Source organism: Strigops habroptila, chromosome 5 (assembly GCF_004027225.2).
Source record: "Strigops habroptila isolate Jane chromosome 5, bStrHab1.2.pri, whole genome shotgun sequence".
NCBI lineage: Eukaryota > Metazoa > Chordata > Aves > Psittaciformes > Psittacidae > Strigops > Strigops habroptila.
Window position 1 is genome coordinate 6,064,463 of NC_044281.2, and position 19,552 is coordinate 6,084,014.

At 42.9% G+C, this 19,552-nt stretch overlaps 1 protein-coding gene across 10 annotated transcripts in view; it reads left to right on the plus strand.

Moving 5' to 3' along the window:
• The window catches only part of AGAP1 (ArfGAP with GTPase domain, ankyrin repeat and PH domain 1), a 344,542-nt gene that overhangs the window by 146,915 nt on the left and 178,075 nt on the right, over positions 1-19,552 (plus strand). For all 10 annotated transcript variants that reach the window (XM_030486188.2, XM_030486189.2, XM_030486191.2 and 7 more), the window contains 3 exons: positions 4,015-4,142; positions 14,498-14,653; positions 19,451-19,543. In XM_030486188.2, coding sequence (XP_030342048.1) covers positions 4,015-4,142; positions 14,498-14,653; positions 19,451-19,543 — 377 coding nt within the window. The remainder of the gene's footprint in view (positions 1-4,014; positions 4,143-14,497; positions 14,654-19,450; positions 19,544-19,552) is intronic.

The following is a 19,552-nucleotide window of genomic DNA, read 5'->3' on the forward strand; positions in this document are numbered from 1 at the left end:
TTCTGAAACAGAAGATGTAGAAATGGATTGTGGTTGCTCCATCCCTGGCAGTGTTCAAGGCCAGGTTGGACACAGGGGCTTGGAGCAACCTGCTCTAGTGGAAGATGTCCCTGCCCGTGGCAGGGGGTTGGAACTGGATGGATGAGCTTTAAGGTCCCTCCAACGCAAACCAGTTTGAGATTCTATGAAATCAGCTGAGCAGATACATGTTTATGCTGCTTTTGGCTGAGGTAGAGTTATGTATGTATGTGTGGGGTAGGTAGAATGGGGCTACGTTTAGGATTTGTGCTGGAAAGAATGTTGGTAATTCAGGGTTGTTCTCATTCTTGCTGAGCAGAGCTTACACAGAGCCAAGGTCTTTTCTGCTCCTCACACCACCCCACCAGTGATGAGGCTGGGGGTGCACAAAGAGTTGGGAAGGGGGGGACAGCTGACCCAGGGGATACCCCAGACCACAGGGCATCATGTTCAGCATGTAAAGCTGTGGGAAGGAGAAAAGGGGGACGTGTGGAGTGATGGTGTTTGTTTTCCCAAGTCTCCGTTATGTATGATGGAGCCCCGCTGTCCTGGAGATGGCTGAACACCTTCCTGGCCGTGGGAAGTGGTGAAGGAGTACCTTGTTTGCTCTGCTTGTGTCTTCAGCTTTTGCTTTACCCATTAAACTCTCTCCATCTCAACCAGGAATTCTCTCACTTTTACTCTTCTGATTCTCTCCTCATCCCACCAGGGGGGAGGACGCGAGTGGTTGGGTGGTGCTTAGTTGCTGGCAGGGGTTAAACCACGACAGTGCTGAACCCCCTTTTACTGACTTCTGATGGGCAAGACGTAGGTTTCATCTCCTCTCGAGGTAGCTTCAGAAAGAGCGCAGTAGGTCTTTCGACAGGCCAGCGATTGCCCCACAGATGATCAGTCACGTCTTTCATATGTCGCAAACTTTGAAGGGTCAGGTTCTTCCTTTAGATGCTTCTGAAGCTTGTACCACCATTATATCCAAGGGCGAGTAGCCCTGAGCACTTGAATATTGAATGCAGTCTAATTATGGAGTGACAGCTACAGGACTGCAGTGAAAGAAGCAAAAAGTGTTTGGTGTCTCAAAGGAGAGCAGGTTCCCTGATGAAGAGAGGGGAGACATAGGAGGACCCGTGCTCAGGGGGGATGTTAGACTTGTTGCTGAAATGGAGGGGGAATTGGGAAGGTTTGGCAGCTCAGAAGGGGATTCCCATTAAGAGGGGACATGTCATTTTTTCTAATAGAGGGAATGGGCTGTTCTAGAATTAGTAGCATAACTTTAAGTAGGTAACATTAGATCTTGGGCTACAATTTGGCCTGTTTTACAGTGCGCAGGATAAATTACCCTTTGTGCCACTCTGTGTAAGGTTTTGTTCCCAGCTGCTTTGTGAATAAGAGTAATCCACACATTAGTAATTGCTATTTCTAGAGTAACAATTTGTACTTTTGAGTTTTTTTGCCTTTGAAAATGTGTTTATTCTCTTAGTGTCTACTTTTGTAGTACTCGACCAGCGTTCCCCTTGTGTGTTTGAGTAGGTGAGCTCAGCCTCTCTTAGTTTTATTTACCTTGTGCCTTCCTAAAGCGATAATTTGGCAAGACTGCATTATATATGTTAGTGTGATGCTCCAAACACACCTATATTCAGATGTGTGGAAAGAGGTAAATACTTCCCTTGACTAATTACCTCTCCCATGAGAGAGTGGACGCTTTTGCTGAGAAGGTAGTTTTCATTCACGTGTGGGTTTTAATTCAGTTTTGGTCTTAATTTAGGTCTTTACCATGTATGATGAAGACAAATCCATGTGCATATGTTAAAATCTGACCTTCGGTTTGCTCTCTGCATTCACTAATGTGTTTTAAAATATTTGAATATATGGCTTTCCAGGCTCCAGATCAATAAACCAATGGGTCTGAAATGACAGAGTGCTACGATATTCCTCTGTAATTTAAACATGATTAGCTGATGAAGGTTATGATCAATATGCCAGGGGAAGATAAATTAATTGATATCATCCTTTCAGGATGATAAGAGGCCTATTGGAGGTGGGATGCAACTAATGAAGCTGCTTCTTCATATATATGAGCCATTTTTTATACAATGTATTCTCACTAAATCATAGTTGTACCATCATTCATTTACATGAAAAACATAACCCACAGACCAGTTTATTATTAGAATTGCATTCATTTGAGAAGAAATTGTATGCTTCTGCTGCTACCCCAGATCTCTGCCTGTGTTACAGTGTATTGGGGAAAACAATCTTGGAATTTACATAAATATCTTTCTGTATTTTCTGAACCAGACAGATTGAATGCTGTTAGTTTCATTACAAGCAGCTTCTGTGTGGCTTTTTAAGTAGGTGCCAATAATTGTTGCTGTTCTGCCTCCCTGGCTGGCTTTGGCGAAGGCGGTGCAAGTGACTACAGACTCCTTTGCACCAGTTTCAGAAAGTGCTTCACTTCGTGGAGATGACTGCATGCAGTGAAGCTAAATTTAGTTAGGTTTTGATGAGCCACTCCACCAGTCTCTGTTTCTGAAGACTGAAGTTTTTGGTGGCTTTTTTAATTTGTGAGCCAAAAGGTAGGCAACAAATGTAAAGGATTTTATTTTTTGGGATTTATCACCTAAAAAGAGCTCTTTCCAAAGGCCTTCAGTGAATAGCAGAATGCAGTGACATTCCAGTATATCAAACAATGAATCTCTGAAATTGCTTGACTTCTTTTAATGGAAACATTATAGGAAAGGTGGGGAAGTTGCTGCATTTCACATCAGCTCTGGTTCCGTTCTTTATTACAAGTCTGCAAAGCTGTATATAGAGATGTTAATGACTCTGATCCCTGTGTCCATTTGACAAATGCTGCTTTGGGACGGGATGGATGGGATGTGTGGCACCACTAAGCAAGATATTCTGTGCCAGGGAGCCTTCATCAGTTTTACTATTCCAGTTAGTGTTTGTTTCCTAGAATCATAGTATCCTAGAATGGTTTGGGTTGGAAGGGACCTTAAATGCTTTAAACTTGTGGTTTCCAAAACTGATTGTCCTGGTGCAGTATCCAGTAATGAAGGAAAGTTCACCTTATTCCTCAGCAGCAGCAGCAGAGAGTACACTCCTCCTTGTAAACTAAACCTGTTTGGACCAGGAGTGAAGCTTTCCTAATGAACCTTCCTCCTGTGATGCAGGACACCTTCCAGGATTGTACTAGTAAACAGCAGTGAGACACACTTGAGCTAGGTTGTTATTCATCTTTATGCTCTATTTGCAAGGAGAACATCCCAAAGAAGACCGAAAAATACATACTACCGTAAGCTTTGTTAGTGTGGTGTTAAAGCATGTAGTGGACTTTTATAGCATTCCTGGTATTGCTTTTTGTTACTCCTGCCTCTTCCCATTCTGCTGGTTCTGTTGTGCTCACCCGGAGGAGTGAGAGTTCTGGGGCAATTTTGTCCATGTGGAGAACAGAGCTGGAGTCTCACATGGAGCATATTGTGGAAAATCAGCATCTGTCATCTTAATTGGATGTATCATAGAATCCCAGAGTTGTTTGGGTTGGAAGGGACCTTAAAGCTCCTCCAGTTCCAACCCCCTGCCACGGGCAGGGACACCTTCCACTGGAGCAGGTTGCTCCAAGCCCCTGTGTCCAACCTGGCCTTGAACACTGCCAGGGATGGGGCAGCCACAGCTTCTCTGGGAAAAGTCTGTGCCAGCGCCTCAGCACCCTCACAGGGAAGAGCTTCTGCCTCAGAGCTCATCTCAATCTCCCCTCTGGCAGGTTAAAGCCATTCCCCTTGTCCTGTCCCTCCAGGCCCTTGTCCAAAGCCCTTCTCCAGGTTTCCTGTAGCCCCTTTAGGCACTGGAGCTGCTCTACGGTCTCCCAAGAGCCTTAGAGCAGGCTTTGGCAATGGAAAACCTTATTTCATGTATTGTGTTATGTGCTCTTATGACACACCATATTTTCCAGTGTGTACTGTAGCTTACCTGCTTGTATGCTTTGTTTTTCTTTAGTTGCTCAGAAGATCGTTGCAACAAGGAAGAAACAGCAACTTTCAATTGGACCTTGCAAATCTCTACCAAACTCTCCAAGCCACTCGTCTGTGTGTTCTGCCCAGGTTTCTGCTGTACATATCAGCCAGGTACAGACTATAATGAATGCTTGCTTGACAAAATAACTGAGAGATTGCTTTTTATCTCATGTATTTAATGCCAGGGCACTTTTTTCCTACTGGATAAGTAGCTGGCAGTTTTTGGGAAGGGTATCAGTGATCTGTAGTCTGAAGCAATATTAGGTTTTGTTTAATTGGCTTAACTTTGTTTCAGGAAACTGCTGCAGTAAAATAGTTTGGCTTTAAAGCCTTCTTTGATCATACACACTGATTTATGCCCAGCAGCCTGCTGCTCTGAGTAGACCAATTGTTACTATAGTAGGATTTGCTGTGCTGGGTTTTAAAATTACCTCGCTATGGTTTTGGTTCTTTTTCTCATTCAGTTGTGTGCTGAGTGCTAATAGCTGATGTATCTCAGTGGTTAGCATGCTAGAACTGCACATTTGTGAGCACTGTGCGCAGTTGTAATTGCCTGTCTCTGTCATGCTCAATTGAAATGATTCCCCTTTGATGACATAGCAGTATATATCTTGTAGATATTGTGTGTGAAAACAAACTGCTACCTCAATGTATGGCAGGCAAGTGTGGTGGCCTTGATGGTATTTTTGGAGACACAGGGTTAATATGGCAGTTTGCTAACTTGCAGAGTTTTTACCCACATACATTAATACACCTTCCTGTATTTCCCTCGTGATACCCTTCCTCACTGTCTTTATTTCCCAGTGTCAAGTGCTAATCTCTGTGTGCACTCACAGTCAGGATGTGTATAAGCTTTGTCATTTAGCTCCAGGACCTTTGCAGCCAGGCAGATTGTGTTCCCGCTGTGCTCTCATTCAGCAGATGGTTGTGTAGGGCCATCCCTGTGAGCCTTACAGCCTGTGGCCAGAGCTGTGGCCTGGATTCCTGATTGCCACTAGAGCAGTCTAAAATGTCTGATACCCACCAGCTCTGCTGGCATGTTTGTCAGTCTAAACCCAAAAATACGCCAGTAATGTCTTCTAAGGTTACGTTGCAGTCTTGAGCCACCCTTGTGACGTTTTATCTGTGGACCTTTCTCCCACACTGAGAATGTATAATGAACAAGTGTTCTACCTTGGGGAAAAGGTTTTCTTGTCTCTCACCCTGCCCCCCCCCCCCCCCCCCCCCCCAATTTGACATGTTACTCTCTTCTGAAAGCACTCTGTTCAGATTTATACCACCAGATGAAGGCTCTGGTTTTTCTTGTGGTCGTAGTGACTGGTGTCCTTCTGTGCCCTAGTGGAAACTTCCACCACTGGATTAACTCTAAAGATGCAGACACCAGTTTGGTCTTAGTTCTTTGCTGTGAGATGTTCTGCCTTGAGCCAAGTCCGGATGCCAACCTCAGACTGTGACTCTCACTTCTGCTGATCACACCAAAAGGAGATGCTGGAGTTCAGCCCCCCTGTTTCTGAGGTGCATGACTCTTCTGAAGAACCCTGTCACCTTCTGGTGACGTACAACTTCCTCACATGGAAGATGTTCTCCCCTTTCTTGCCATATGTGACATTGAGCAAGTTTCCTCAGCCACTATATCTGACCAGCTCATTGCCACAAGCACTTGGAACTAACCGTCTGTGTGAAATGTTTTTCTTCCAAACAACTTCCTCTGGGCAGTTGTGTGTGTTCACACTTTCGGACTGAGAGGGATTACGCTGCCTGTAGGGGCTATCTGAGACCCAAGCTCTTCAGTGGTGAAAGAGGAAACATGCTGTCACAGAAATGTGGAGAACAAATGGCACCATTTCCAGTGCGGACCTTACTCTTGGATCCAAGAATGACCTGGCTTACTCAGCCAGCAGGCTGAGACCACAGATAAAACAAACAGGATGATTATAGTTTTTCAAGACTTTCTAAGGAGGACAGATGATGCTTTGTACAATCCAAGCTTAGCCGGCTGCATCTCTATGTTCTGCCTTGTCTCCAAGCAGTTGTGGTCACCCTTCTTGTTAATGAAGCTTGTTTGCTGCAGAACATCAAATATCTAGGTTCTTACCAGTCTCCTACCCAAGTTTAGTTTGGAAGCCAAATTCTAGACAAGCAGTTTACCTACAAAGCAAACTTCTTGCTAGTGATAAGGACTGTTTGGGAGAATCAAGACAAGGTAGTTTTTGTGATAAGGATCCTTACAATCTGTTTCAATAAAAATGAAATAATGTTCTTTACTGCCTTTACCAGTTGGCATAATTATCTAAGGAGGCAATTGCAAACCCAGTCAGAGATGTCTGTCTTCTGAGACTGATGTCATGCCTAAAAGTACAGGCCATAAATCTTTTTCATGTCTTACCGCCTTTGTGCTGCACTTAAAGGCAGTATGACCTTATTTAAGGAAAGGAAGCTGAATCCTTATGCTAGACTTAAAAGAACTTTGCAACTGCAATTCCAAGTTTCAGGTGATCTGGGGGAATATTTGCCATCTCTGATCTTGGCTGGAAGACTGGCTGGTGCCTTGCCCTTTAGAGCATCTCTTTTGACGTAATGATGTTTCACTGAAGATTTCCTTCATGAATCAAAAATGTTATCATTCCTGTGCCCTGCCACTTCTGTTCTCCACAGGAGCGAAGGCCTTCGGAAGTAGTGGTTACTTGACAGATTGCTTCAGATAAAGTGACATATTGTTCCTTCTCTGGTTGGATCATCCTGGTGATCTAACTCCTGCAAACTCTTCAGACGGACTCTATAGTCAAGAGTTTAGGTTTTAGAGACAAAAAAAGAGGAACAGAAAAGAAGTGTCACCTTCCCCAGACTACCCTTAGCATACCTTGGGGGACATTCTAAGGCTTAACACCAAGAAGGACTTCTCCACCCAATAGTTTACAGTTTTCAACCAGTGAAAGACTTGTTTATGTGTTTGGATACGTATCCATGCTCATGTCCAATAGTCCAAGGTGGTGAATACCCAGATACCATCCACTTCCAGAAAATGCTCTCAGACTCATGTACTTCTGTTTCCAGAGACCTGTTTCACAGAATGAGATGCTTCCTATTCCAGTGACAAAATCCACTTGTGTTTGCAGTAGGTGCTGCTTCTGTTTTCCTTCTCTTGACTTTCTGTTTATAACACATGTATTTCAGTCAGGGTGAGGGTTTTACTTAGAAACCTTTCATAGCCAGAGCCAATAGCCCTTGGTGCAAGTATATCATATACATATGTTGGCTTTTAGGGCAGCACAGAATGCATGCAAAGAGTTTTGCTCTCAAATCCAAGGATATCATTCATGATTCATGGTGGACAGAACTATTGTATACTGTGCCAACAAGAAGGATGGTGCAATATTGCTTATATTCTGCTAGGAAACAATTCATCTGTCTGATGCATTGAAAAGTACTTGAGTTAACGGCTCACGTTCTGGTTTTAATGTACCCTTCAAGAGATAGACTGAGCTGTTTTGAGAGGGAGCAGTGTTGTTTAGTCTATTGAAGACCTCTTACTAGGTACAGGTGTTTTGGGATAGGTCTTTTTACTTCGACCATCCACAAGAAATGCACACCAGGAGAGTACAGACCAGCCCCTTCTGTATCTAGTGTCCTCCCCATCTCTGTCCCACCTTTGGTTGCCCCTACCCTCAGCCCTTTGGTGATCCTTCTAGGCATGATACGCTTGTAGACCATGCAAAAATCCTTATTTCAAAATAGCACGAGTTGTCCTTACATCACACAACCACACAGGAATTCCTTTTCCCTAAACTCATTCCTGTAATGAAGGAGTTGCTTGTCTTTTCTACCTGACGTAGCAGGAAGGCATTAAGTTATTGATTTCTAAGAGTAGTGCCAATATCCAGCAGTTCCAAAATTATCTTTTCTCTGCCCAGACCCTGCAAGTGGAGATTGCGTTGTTCCAAAACCATAAGGCTGCTCAGGTGGGCGCTATTGTTGGTCCTCAGTACATTCCACCTGAGCTCAAGATGCATCAGAAGTCTGTGTGAAGTAACCCTGTGCCGCGTAACCTGTTGAGTAGTTACCTGGAGCTGTGCCTGTTTACACTGCAGTAAAAACATCTGCAAATCCCATGGCACGACACCTATAGTTGATGTTTGTGTGAAGGGCTTTGGGCCCCTCCTCAGACAAATTGATGATAGAGCACCTCCCATATGAAGACAGGCTGAGAACATTGGGGCTGTTCAGCCTGGAGAAGAGAAGCTGCGTGGAGACCTCAGAGCAGCTTCCAGTGTCTGAAGGGGGTTGCAAGGATGCTGGAGAGGGACTCTTCATCAGGGACTGGAGTGATAGGACAAGGGGTGATGGGTTCAAACTGAAACAGAGGAGGTTCAGGTTAGATCTAAGGCAGAAGCTCTTCCCTGTGAGGGTGCTGAGGCGCTGGCACAGACTTTTCCCAGAGAAGCTGTGGCTGCCCCATCCCTGGCAGTGTTCAAGGCCAGGTTGGACACAGGGGCTTGGAGCAACCTGCTCTAGTGGAAGGGGGCTGGAACTGGGCAAGCTTTTAAGGTCCCTTCCAACCCAAACCAGTCTGTGATTCTGTTCTATGATGTGGAGATTCCAGGTGGGAGTCCCCAGCAGAATTAGCTTACTGGTGGGCTATGGCTTTGAAGGTAAAAATGAAATGATTGTTTACCACTGACTATAATTCCTTGAAAGCTGTCGTCCGTGTCTATTTTCACACTTTGTGTCTTCCCTGGAACTCAGCTCTTTGTTCTGCTGTGAGAAGGGATTAAAATAGCACCATATTTCCATGTCTGCCTGTACCATATGTATTCCACCATGACAGAGAGGGATCTTAGACACCACACTGATACTACCTGAGTAGTGAGTGCTGCTGTGTAAAGTCACCTGCAAAGTCATCATACATGTGGACTGCAAAGAAATACATTTGCTGGTCAGCAGTGTCACTCTCTTGGGACATCTGCATTATACCTGAGAAAGGTATAGAGCTTAACGTGCAATTTACTAACCTGTGCTAGCACACCAGCTTGCTCACTCCTACCTGCTGCAGATATGTGAAGATGCATTATTTATGCTAGCACCATGCCTCCATAAAGTTTTTACTACAACATGATTGTCTAAATACGTAAATTAAACTATTAAAAGCAGAGTGCAGACAGCTTAATGATCCATTATTTTACTATGTATGAGACCTGATTATGGATAAGCACTAAATAGTAGGGTACAATTATTTATACTGGGGGTCATTTGGGATGTAATATTCTGTTGTGCTGTTTTGGGCGCTTGAATAAAGAAGAGACTATATTGCTTAAGCAGCTTTTCCTCCTTTTTCATGTAATTGCAAAATACAAACTAAAGGAGAAGTGAAAACAATATTTGCATTATTGTTTAATAATGCAAACAATTATAACATTGCAACATACACCACAAACCTCTTGTATTCATAGGTTTATTTTTAATAAATCTCTATCATTTATTTAAAATAAGCATATATATATATGTATATATTCCCCTTCATTCGTGTGCAGTACACAAGTACATCTGGAAGTGCATTCTCCAGGACTCCAATGGTAACACCCAGTGCATCTGTTGGTGTACTTTTTCCTCCCTTCTTCATCTTCACAGGACCGCAGTAAGGTGCCTGTGTTAGTTTTTGTTAAGCCCATTGATTCTTTGTTCTTTCTAAGGTCTCTCAAACTTCAAAATCAGACTTTATCTTCTCTTAGATTTTCTGGTTTATAACTCAGTTGTGCCACTGTGTTATTGCAGCCTATTGTCACATCTTTGGCTAATTATATGTTCTTATTGATTTCATTGAGAAGACTTTTCTGAATGCACCAGTTTGTCGTCAGAAGTTTTCTTCGCATTCTCTTGGTGCTTTTTGGTTTGTCTGCTTTCCTCTACCCTGCTGTTACAATCACAGAATCCCAGACTGGTTTGGGTTGGAAGGGACCTTAAATCTCATCCAGTTCCAACCCCTGCCATGGGCAGGGACACCTTCCGCTAGAGCAGGTTGCTCCAAGCCCCTGTGTCCAACCTGGCCTTGAACACTGCCAGGGATGGGGCAGCCACAGCTTCTCTGGGCAACATCCTTACAGGCTTTAATACTTTCATTGGCAGTGACTGCCTTTGAGGTAGCTGCATTCAATGGACCTACTTGGTCCAGGTTGATAGCTTCATCTGAGTTGTTCTTGTCTGGTAACAGCTTAGTATGTTAAATCTGTGTTTGCTGCCATGACCTTGAGGTTTTTTACAGCATCAATCTGTGTGGCAACAAAGCTAGAAGCCTGTATAGATACCCAAGTTATATACATTTCTGTAACTAGTGTATTCGCCATTCACACAAGGTGTGTTTTAGAAATAACATCTCCCTGAAATGAAAGACCTTCAGGGGTTTTGCTATGGGTGCACTGAAGTTCACTGACCATCATCAGGCTCGGTATCTTCCTAGCAGGAAGGAAAAACAAGTTGTACTGTGTATGTCCAGAAGCCAAAGTTCGAGAATGGGCATGCTGCCTTAATGAGGATGGGACAATCTGTCACCCCAGAAAACCAAATGAGGATGTATCTGTGTGAATGGTTGTACTGAGGCTAATAGTTTCCTTCCTTAGAGTCATTAGAGTGACCTCTGTCTTTATTGCCGTGGCTCTGGTTAGAGCAGTGGCTCAAAAATGGCCCTTTCTGCTGACATCTCAGGCATGTCCAAAACTTGAGAGCAGCTCCATGGAAAGACTTGTTTGAGAAGGTAACTTTAAGCTGCGTAATGTCCCAGTGGGTATTCAAGTGCTTATTTCGTTGCTTTTGTCTGCCACAAATTTGACCAGTTTGTCTACAGTCAGGGTTTATATTAGATTCATGTTGGATTACATGTGCTCTAAGGAAGATTGTTCTTCAGATGCACTGCCTTGATACTTATGAACTGAGACAAACATTAATTTCTGTGAATTATAGTTATTGCCACGTGTCCTAAATCCTGTACTTCACTCCAGTGGACTTCTCATTAAGCGCTTGCATACCAATGGCAGGAACCTGATCTCTACAGTCTTAACATGGCAAGGTCCTGAGACTTGGTGCAAGCAACCAACCCGACACAGACCACTTGCCACCTTTTGTTTCCTTCAGCAGTGCATTAAGCTCAGGTGTTACCAAGAATATCTTGTCTGGTTGCATTTGATATTGCTCCTGTCTGTGCAGGCTGTATCTTGGAAGTCATGTCTGAGCTCTTGACAAACCCATTCTCTCTATGGAGGTGTTTCAGAGCAGCCAGATGGTTTTATACCTTTGCTAATTTTTGGCACCCTCAATACGAGTTGGAGCTTGTTGGGTATTGGTAGCCGTGCTTTTCTTCTGTGGAAACCTTGAAGTTTTCCACTTGTAAATCTTTTCTTGAAATAGATGATATTTTTTTTCCAGCCAGTGATTCGATACGGCCTATTTTGAAACCAAAAAAGTTGAAAATCCAGTGGAGTTAGTATGTCTGAAAAGAAATAACTGCCCACAGGACTTCTTTTGGTGTGTCTGTACAAACATTTGGCTTTGGGGACTAGAATATCCGACATGTATGTGGTTTCCTTTAAGAGTTACTCATTCCTGGAGAATAAATCACTTAAAAATCCAGAAGGTGTCTCACGTCAAAAAGTCTAAAATGGTGCTCTAAGATGATGAAAGATGAAAAAGGTAAAATTTTAGGGAATCCTTTATGTGCTCTATGTGGGCGGTAGGCACTTAGGCTAGAAATGTGTTTATTTTAGTTAAAAAAGCTTTTGGTGCATAGTTATCGACTGGATCAGTATTATGGAACAGAACAGAGCACAGAGCTACACCGTTTTATTTTTCAACAGCTTGCGGTTCAAATCCTGCCATCAGCGTCCATCTGAATCTTCTTGCCTTGTTCCTCTCCTTTCTGTAGAGCAGGCTGCTTCTAAGTGTTTTGAGGCATACCCCTGTTGCGATCTTTCATTTCTCCACCACCTTCATCACTTAGTGTCACCTCCTTGGGCGAACCTTGCAGCTGCGTAGTTTAATCCTAAATGTGCTCCGCGCCTTTTCCCATTAATGGTTGCTTCCTTAGATTTCCTTCTCCCTCATTTTCCCCACCCCAGTTTGGTTCAGTCATGGCAGAGAACACCAAGTTCTCACTATTCTAGTCTGAAAGCTGTTCTTTAACACCAGCATCTCTGGTTCCTAATGCTGTTTTACAGTAGTAAAACATGAGTTTCCAGATGTTCTCCTCCTATCCCTTCTTTTGTGAGCCAACTTTTTAAGGCTTCCACATCACCCTCCTCATCTCTGACATGGCCAGTGGGTCAAGTACTCATTTTCAAAGTGTTTGGCTGTTTGAACTTCAGCAAACATCTGGCAGTCACTTTGAGGCTCCCAGGTATGTGTTTTGGCATGACTTTTTCATGCAAGAGTCTTTCCTGTGTTGGTTTGGAGAGGGAGTCTCTGACTTCCACATGCTCAGTGTGTCTTTCTGCAGGCCGTTCTCTGTTAGGCCACAAGAAAGGAACTTTCTCCATCAAAAAGGTCATTTGTTGTATTGTCACTCCTATTTTGTCACACGGAAATGGGCTGAGGAACACGTGGTTGTTTACAGAGAAACATTGCTTTCAGATATGGTGTTCTCTTATTTCCATCAGTATTGGTTGGCCCTTTTCTCATACCTCTTCCTTTTACCCTTTTCTTCTTGAATTTAGAAGTAAAAAAAAAAAGGCAATTTGGCAAAGCTGGAAGATCAGAAGAGGACTTGAAATCATTGAAAAGAGACTTCAACTGGACAAAGGGTTGTTTCTTACTTAGTTCTCCTTTAGAGGTTTCATCTTGGCTGCTTGCAACTTGAGATTCTGGTCCGTACACTGACTTCCAAGGTGTGTGTGAGAAGTCCTGTCATACAGCTGGTGCCTCCCCTGTATGGCAGCTTTGTGCACATGCAGGACCAGTCAGTGGTGTAGGAGCGGTGATGAAGAGTAGGCATTGGAGTGCTTTTCCTTTTGATCAACTTTACCCACAGAATTCCTACCTACAGCAATTAAGATGAGACCAAGTAACAGGTTAAGTGTCACGGGAGAATCCTCCTCAGGCATCCTGGAAATACCCTCTTACCTTCTTTCCTCACTTCTTTTAGGAAAGTGGCTACTCTAAAGCTGTTCTTTCACCCTTTTGTGTGCATTACAGACCTTTATTCTGCCCCCTCCCTAAGTTATGTGGGGGTTGTTGTCCAGATCCTTTACCCACTGCTGCTCTTCTGGTGAGCTTTTCACCAACAGCATGAAGAATTTTCCTCCTTTGCCCAGCACCAGTCGCCCATCAGCATGTACATTATATCATAGAATCATAGAATCCCAGCCTGGTTTGTGTTGGAAGGGACCTTAAAGCTCCTCCAGTTCCAACCGCTGCCATGGGCAGGGACACCTTCCACTAGAGCAGGTTGCTCCAAGCCTGTGTCCAACCTGGCCTTGAACACTGCCAGGGATGGGGCAGCCACAGCTTCTCTGGGCACCCTGTGCCAGCGCCTCAGCACCCTCACAGGGAACAACTTCTGCCTTAGATCTAGCCTGAACTTTCCCTGTTTGAACCCATCACCCCTTGTGCTTTCACTACCCCTGTATCCTCAAAGGGTATACTTGTATCCATAGGGAAAAAAACCCAAACCTCTAGTTTTGTCCTTCCAGACACTTCCACATTCTTTTTAGTGATGTTTTTAGTACTTATATATGTTATGTGTAGTAATAATTAAATACAACAAAAAAGTGTCTTTGTTCTTCATCACCTTTTGGTTCTTTCCATTCTGTCCAGTCTCCCCTCACCTTCCACCTATTAGTGACTTGCTACTTCAGTTCATTAATTGTTTTATGGGCTAAGTGTTTTATTTCTTTCAGACTATGATGTAACTTTACAGTTTTGGCTACTTGGAATAAATTGGAATGCCTTCCTTTAAAGCTTTGGATCTCTGTACCAATGGCTTCAGCAAATGTGTTGGGAGCCATCTTTCCCTGTAGTCGCCATTTTACAACATTGAATTAACTTCAGTGAATGGGTGTCTCCAGACTAGGATCAAGTCCAGCTGTGCAGTTCTATAGCACTAAATACTTTTTTCTTAGGTTTGAGGCAGAATTTGGGATTTGAAAGTAGAAAAGCAGCATTTACAGACTTTCCCCAGTGTTTTGCTTACTCATACACTAATAAACCAAATGAAAGGGTTTCTATCCAGCTAGGTTATATTGTGTAGAACGAAAGTGTACATTCCATAGCAACAGAACTAGCTGTGTTTTCAAAAAGTAATGGCAAGGAAAATATTGAAAGGGCTTAAAATAGGAATGTGTGGAAAAGTGGTGATAGGGCAGTCCCACTGCGCTCCTGAGCCTAGGCTGCTGTTCTGTGCATCAGGACTAAGTAAGGTACATCTGGGGATTGTAATTTCTTGAAAGCAGTGTATCACTGTTTAAAACTAACTTTAATCCTTGCAGACCAGTAATGGAGGAGGGAGTTTAAGTGATTATTCCTCCTCTGTCCCATCAACTCCAAGCACCAGCCAGAAGGAGCTACGGATTGATGTTCCTCCCACTGCCAACACACCAACTCCTGTCCGTAAACAGTCCAAGCGCCGGTCCAACCTCTTCACGGTGAGTGAGCCAAGGAAGAGACTGTTGCTGTATTATACATAGTGCTCTGTGGTGGTGGCCTGAACTTCAACCCTGTGGAGTTGAGGTGGTCTAATCCAGAGAGGAGTGTTGGGATGGATCTGTAGGCTCAAAAGCATCTCAGAATTACCATGGGGTGGTTCTGTTTGAGAACTTGAACAGGAACAAACTAAAATGAAGTTATCCTATTGGGAATTGCAGTAAAACAAGCAAATCAACAGTTGAGTTCTGAAGCCTTTGTCTGGCTTTAATTCTCAGACCTGTCTAGATTTCCTGGTTTGGCAGTAATCAAAGACCTCTGCTCCCCAGTCCTGCCCTTAGACTGCATAATGCTGCAGACTCAGAGCTCCCTTGTGAGGTCTCCTGTGTTTGTAGAGAAGTCTCCAGGTTTACCATGGGAATACCATGCTGTCCCACAAAATAAATACCCCGTGCTATTTTTATTACTCTACGGTGTCAACTCACTTTTATTTTCCAGGGGTAAGAGAAATGATGGAGATTTTTTCTTCCCAAACCATCTGTTTTGTTTCATTCAGAGGCAGAAAAAATGTACAAAATAGGAAGCTTGACTGGCCCAATACAATAAGCCTTTGTTATGCATAAGTAGTTTGGGAGATGATAATGAAGCCTTGAGTGATGATTTCCTCAGTTTAGCAGTCTTGCTGAAAGCCTTGGGATTGTATCACGTGTGTAACTGGGGTTTTGTAAGCAGGTTTTTGACACTTCACATGTTTTATAGCAAACACAGAATCCCTGTGGGCTCACGTGAAGTCCTATGGTGATTGTAGCTACGTGTTGGTTGCGTTCAGAAAGCCACAGCCTCCTTGTCATCATAAAGAGTTTATGGGTTTTTATTCCAAAGGTGATGTCACGTTTGCTTCCCAGAGCTAGCTTGCTCGTTGGTTGTATCCAGGGAACCACAGACAAAACCAGGAAAACCATTTCCTTGTACTCTAAACAAAATCTGACCTCTCAGCCTTCAGCAGGGAGAAAGTTTTGTCCTCATTTTGGAGTGCTCAGTGACACAGCACGGAGTCCCAATGATCCCATTTCATGTGTCCGTCCCCACAGTGATATTTTGATTTCAAATGAGATCTTTTAAACTCCTACAGAGGAATGCAAACCACACGTTTGTCTCTAGGTGCGAATGTCTAGATGCAAACCAATAAAAGAGGCAAAAATGAGCAGCGTGTGGGAAAGTATCCCATTTTGACACTACTATTTTATAGCTATCACGTGGATTTCCTGCTGTTGGTGAGAATACTTGCTGCTGATGGGGCATACTCAGGAGTTAACAACCCCACTAGATGTCAGTGTCAGCCCAGAAACTGCCAGCAGAGTCCTACCTCTGGAAATCCAGCCGAGATGCTTCAGCATCCGGCAAAAGCATTCGCCGACCGAGCCTGGTCTGAAGGATGTGTATAATGCTCCAAGGGCTGTATGGATGTTGTTGACCTTTGGGAAACAGGGGATGTTTTACATTGGAGTAAGTGTAAATTTGAGAAAGTGAACGGAGAAAAAAATGCACCCATCTACAGCAAAGGTTTGAGAAGATGATGAACTCGGCTGCATTTGCTATAAACAAATAGACTAAAGCTGTGGTTTCTGATAATTAACAGCACAGTGAGAAACAAATTTACTGCAATGGGAGCGTGTTGATCGTTGTCCTAATGTCTCATAACCAGGGGGAAATTGGGGGGAAATAAGTCCTATGGAAAAAGATACGGTAATTGGACTTTTCAAAATTAGTTCTGTCTTTTAAGACCTGGGCATATTGAATGCTGTGTAATGACTTGCCCTGTAATCCACGTCCTGACGTAGTTGGCACTTTCCCTGCTGTACCCCAGGTTTCATGCCGTATCAGCCAAGTTATAACCTGGAATCCTTTAACTGAATAAAGAGAGGACCAGCATTTTCTGTCTAGCTATGAACAGAGTGTGTCATCAAAATATTTTAGTGTTTAGCTCTGGGTTTCTTGCTGTGCTTCTTTCCTAGCCTGTTACTTACGCCTTTATCGCTTCCAGAAGCAAATTTATTTCTGCTTAATTGCAAATTACACCTTGTGATCTAGCATAGGTAATAGCTTTAGTTTCCTACATGAAGATCTTTCAGTGTTGGAAGAAAATTGGCTTAAGTAGAAAACAGATCCAATTTTTTTTTAAATCGATTACAGCTTTAGAGTGGGAATAGGCTTGAGAATTTGCAGCATGTTCATGTTTAAGTGTGTTAAATGCAGTATCTGATCCTTCTGACTTTGAATATCAATATTTGCTGTAGAGCTATTGATGCAATAGCTGACTTTGTAGTTAGGTGATAAAATAGATCAAATGTTAGCAGAAGGGTCAATGTCTTCTGTTTTGTGCAGTGTAGTAACAGGGACAACTAAATAATGGTGTATAGCACAGGGGAGATGTCCACTTCAGCAACGAACTGATTGTAACTCTGTGAGCAGTCCAGTGTGGGGTGAATGAACTTGTGGTAGAGTTAAGCGCATCTCCTTTCCCATATTCAATATTACCTGTCTTACATCAGTGTGCAATGTAAGCATGACTTATAAAGAAGTTTAAATGAACTCTCTATCTCAGTTTCCACTAGTGGAGATTGGTTTCCTCACCTCTGGGGCTCTCAGGACTGGATTCTGTATCCCTCTGGGACTAAATCTTATTTCCCAGACCTAACTTGGGTAAGGTTTTATATTTTCAGTCTGTGTATGACTTCTAGTGCAAAGGGGAAAGGAGTCAAATTATATTCATGCAGTTGTTTGGATTTTTTTGGACTTGCTTGCTTGAATGAAGTTTTAAATAAAACTACTTAATGTATGGACATGACATCAGAAAAAGTCCTAGCAAATGTTGGTCCTGTATGGTTTAGAGTCTATTTTATTACGTGCTATAAGATGTAAGATGCATGTGTGTGTCATAGGTACAGAAGCATAAAAGATCAGAATGTATCTCTATTTAAGTGCACAATTTATCTTTGTAAATAGTGGAACCAGCTAAGAGTCTCCCCTTGGAAATGTTATGTGTTCTGTGATTGCAAGCAGCTAGAACAGAACTTGCCTAACAGAAATTCCTACACTTCTCTACTTTTGGCATTTGACAATGGTTTGCATATAGGTATTTCCCTTCGAGATGCAGTGGCTTATTTCCAGATGCTGTTACTTGTATGGAATGGAAGACGTGATGATTTAAAACTAAACATGAAGAAGAGTGCGTACATCTCAAGCTTGTTTTTCAGAGGCAGGATCCTTTCTGGTAAAAAGCCAAATAGAAAAAAAGAAACATTCAGGTTGACAACTTCCCTCCCAAGGATTTGGTACCTTCAGTGAGTTTCTTTAAGATGTCACTGACGGGCACTTTGCGCCATTGAAGCATTGTTTTACCTCTTATTATTGGGAAGTGGCACTTTCAGATTCAGAAATCTGGCTTGAAGGACGAGGAACAATAGTTATCCTGAACATTGGATTTCACCCCTCCCACTTGTTTTGCTTTCTTTCATTTATTCTTTGTTTAATTCCCTGGCACGTCATTCCATAGCCCCGAACCATAGTAACTAGTGATAGGAGCCTGTTCCCGGCGGAGCGGGGAAAGCAGCACGGGATCCCTGCTGGGTAAATGTGTTGCTTAGAATGGTGCTTCTTAAAGTCCTCCTTCATGGGTTTTCTCCCTCCCCTTCCCTCCTCTCATGCCCAAAGGCAACTGCTTTGGGGATTTTTTTTTCTTCCTTCCACCCCTTCGTATAATATGGCAAATGGGTATTAGTTATCCCCAGTCCTCACTGTTCTCCTGATTTCAGTCTTTCAAACCTCTCTTTCTGCTGAATATGAAAAGCAGGGTCTTGTATCTCCCTGGTTTTCATTAACTTCCCATTGTGGTACTGGACATCACAAATGTATTCCTTTCATATATCATCTCTGATTTGAAAAGCACATGAAAATGTTTTCCCATTTTCAATATTGTGTGAGTAATGTTCCTATTGAAAAGTAATGGAGTGAAGTTGTCACTTGTCAGTTCAGTTATTAAGGAGGATGACTCTCGGGTCTTCTTTTTGTAATAAAATAAATCTGTCAAAATCATTATGCTCGTGCGTTCTTTCACAATATCAGACCGGAATCTGAATCGCACCTAACATTCCCGTCTAACTTTATAGATGAAGTAAGCACCGTGACCTTATTCCTAGGGCAATTCTAGCGTTATAGATAGCCAAGATCAGGCAATTCAAGTTTTAAACATTGGTTACATTTTCCTCATGCTGATTTTTCTTCATTGTGTTCAGATAACTTTTTGTCAGCATCAGTCACTCCCTTTTCTTGCAATTCCAACTTTCTAACCATCCAAAAGTAGACAAAAATAACAAAGTTTGTATGATCAAAAACAGCATCATAAAATCGCATTTCTAAAACCCACACAGATGCAAGTTAAATGTATGCGCTTATGTATCTCACCTTTTTTAATGAGAAGCTGGAACCTTCGTTCCTCTTTGAAGCTATGATTGGGAACTTCAGAAACATGTCCTCTGATCTGCTGGATCTTCAGGCAGCGAGAACTGTTTAAACCCAGACGCCATTTCAAACTAGCGCATGGTTGAACATGACAGGCAGATTTCAGCATTCACTTGTGTACTTCTGTAGGTTCTAACTCGTGGCCTTTGGGACTGTATTTATGTGTCAAAATACTTCTTTTTTTTTTTTTTTAATTGCTTTAAAAAAAAGGGGGGGGGGAAGTGTCCTCTATGAATTGCTACATTTAATGGAGCATAAACTTTCTTTTTGCTCTGCAGTCTCGGAAAGGGAGTGACCCAGACAAAGAGAAGAAGGTCCTGGAGAGCAGAACAGATAGCATTGGAAGCGGTCGCGCAATCCCAATTAAACAGGTAATGCCG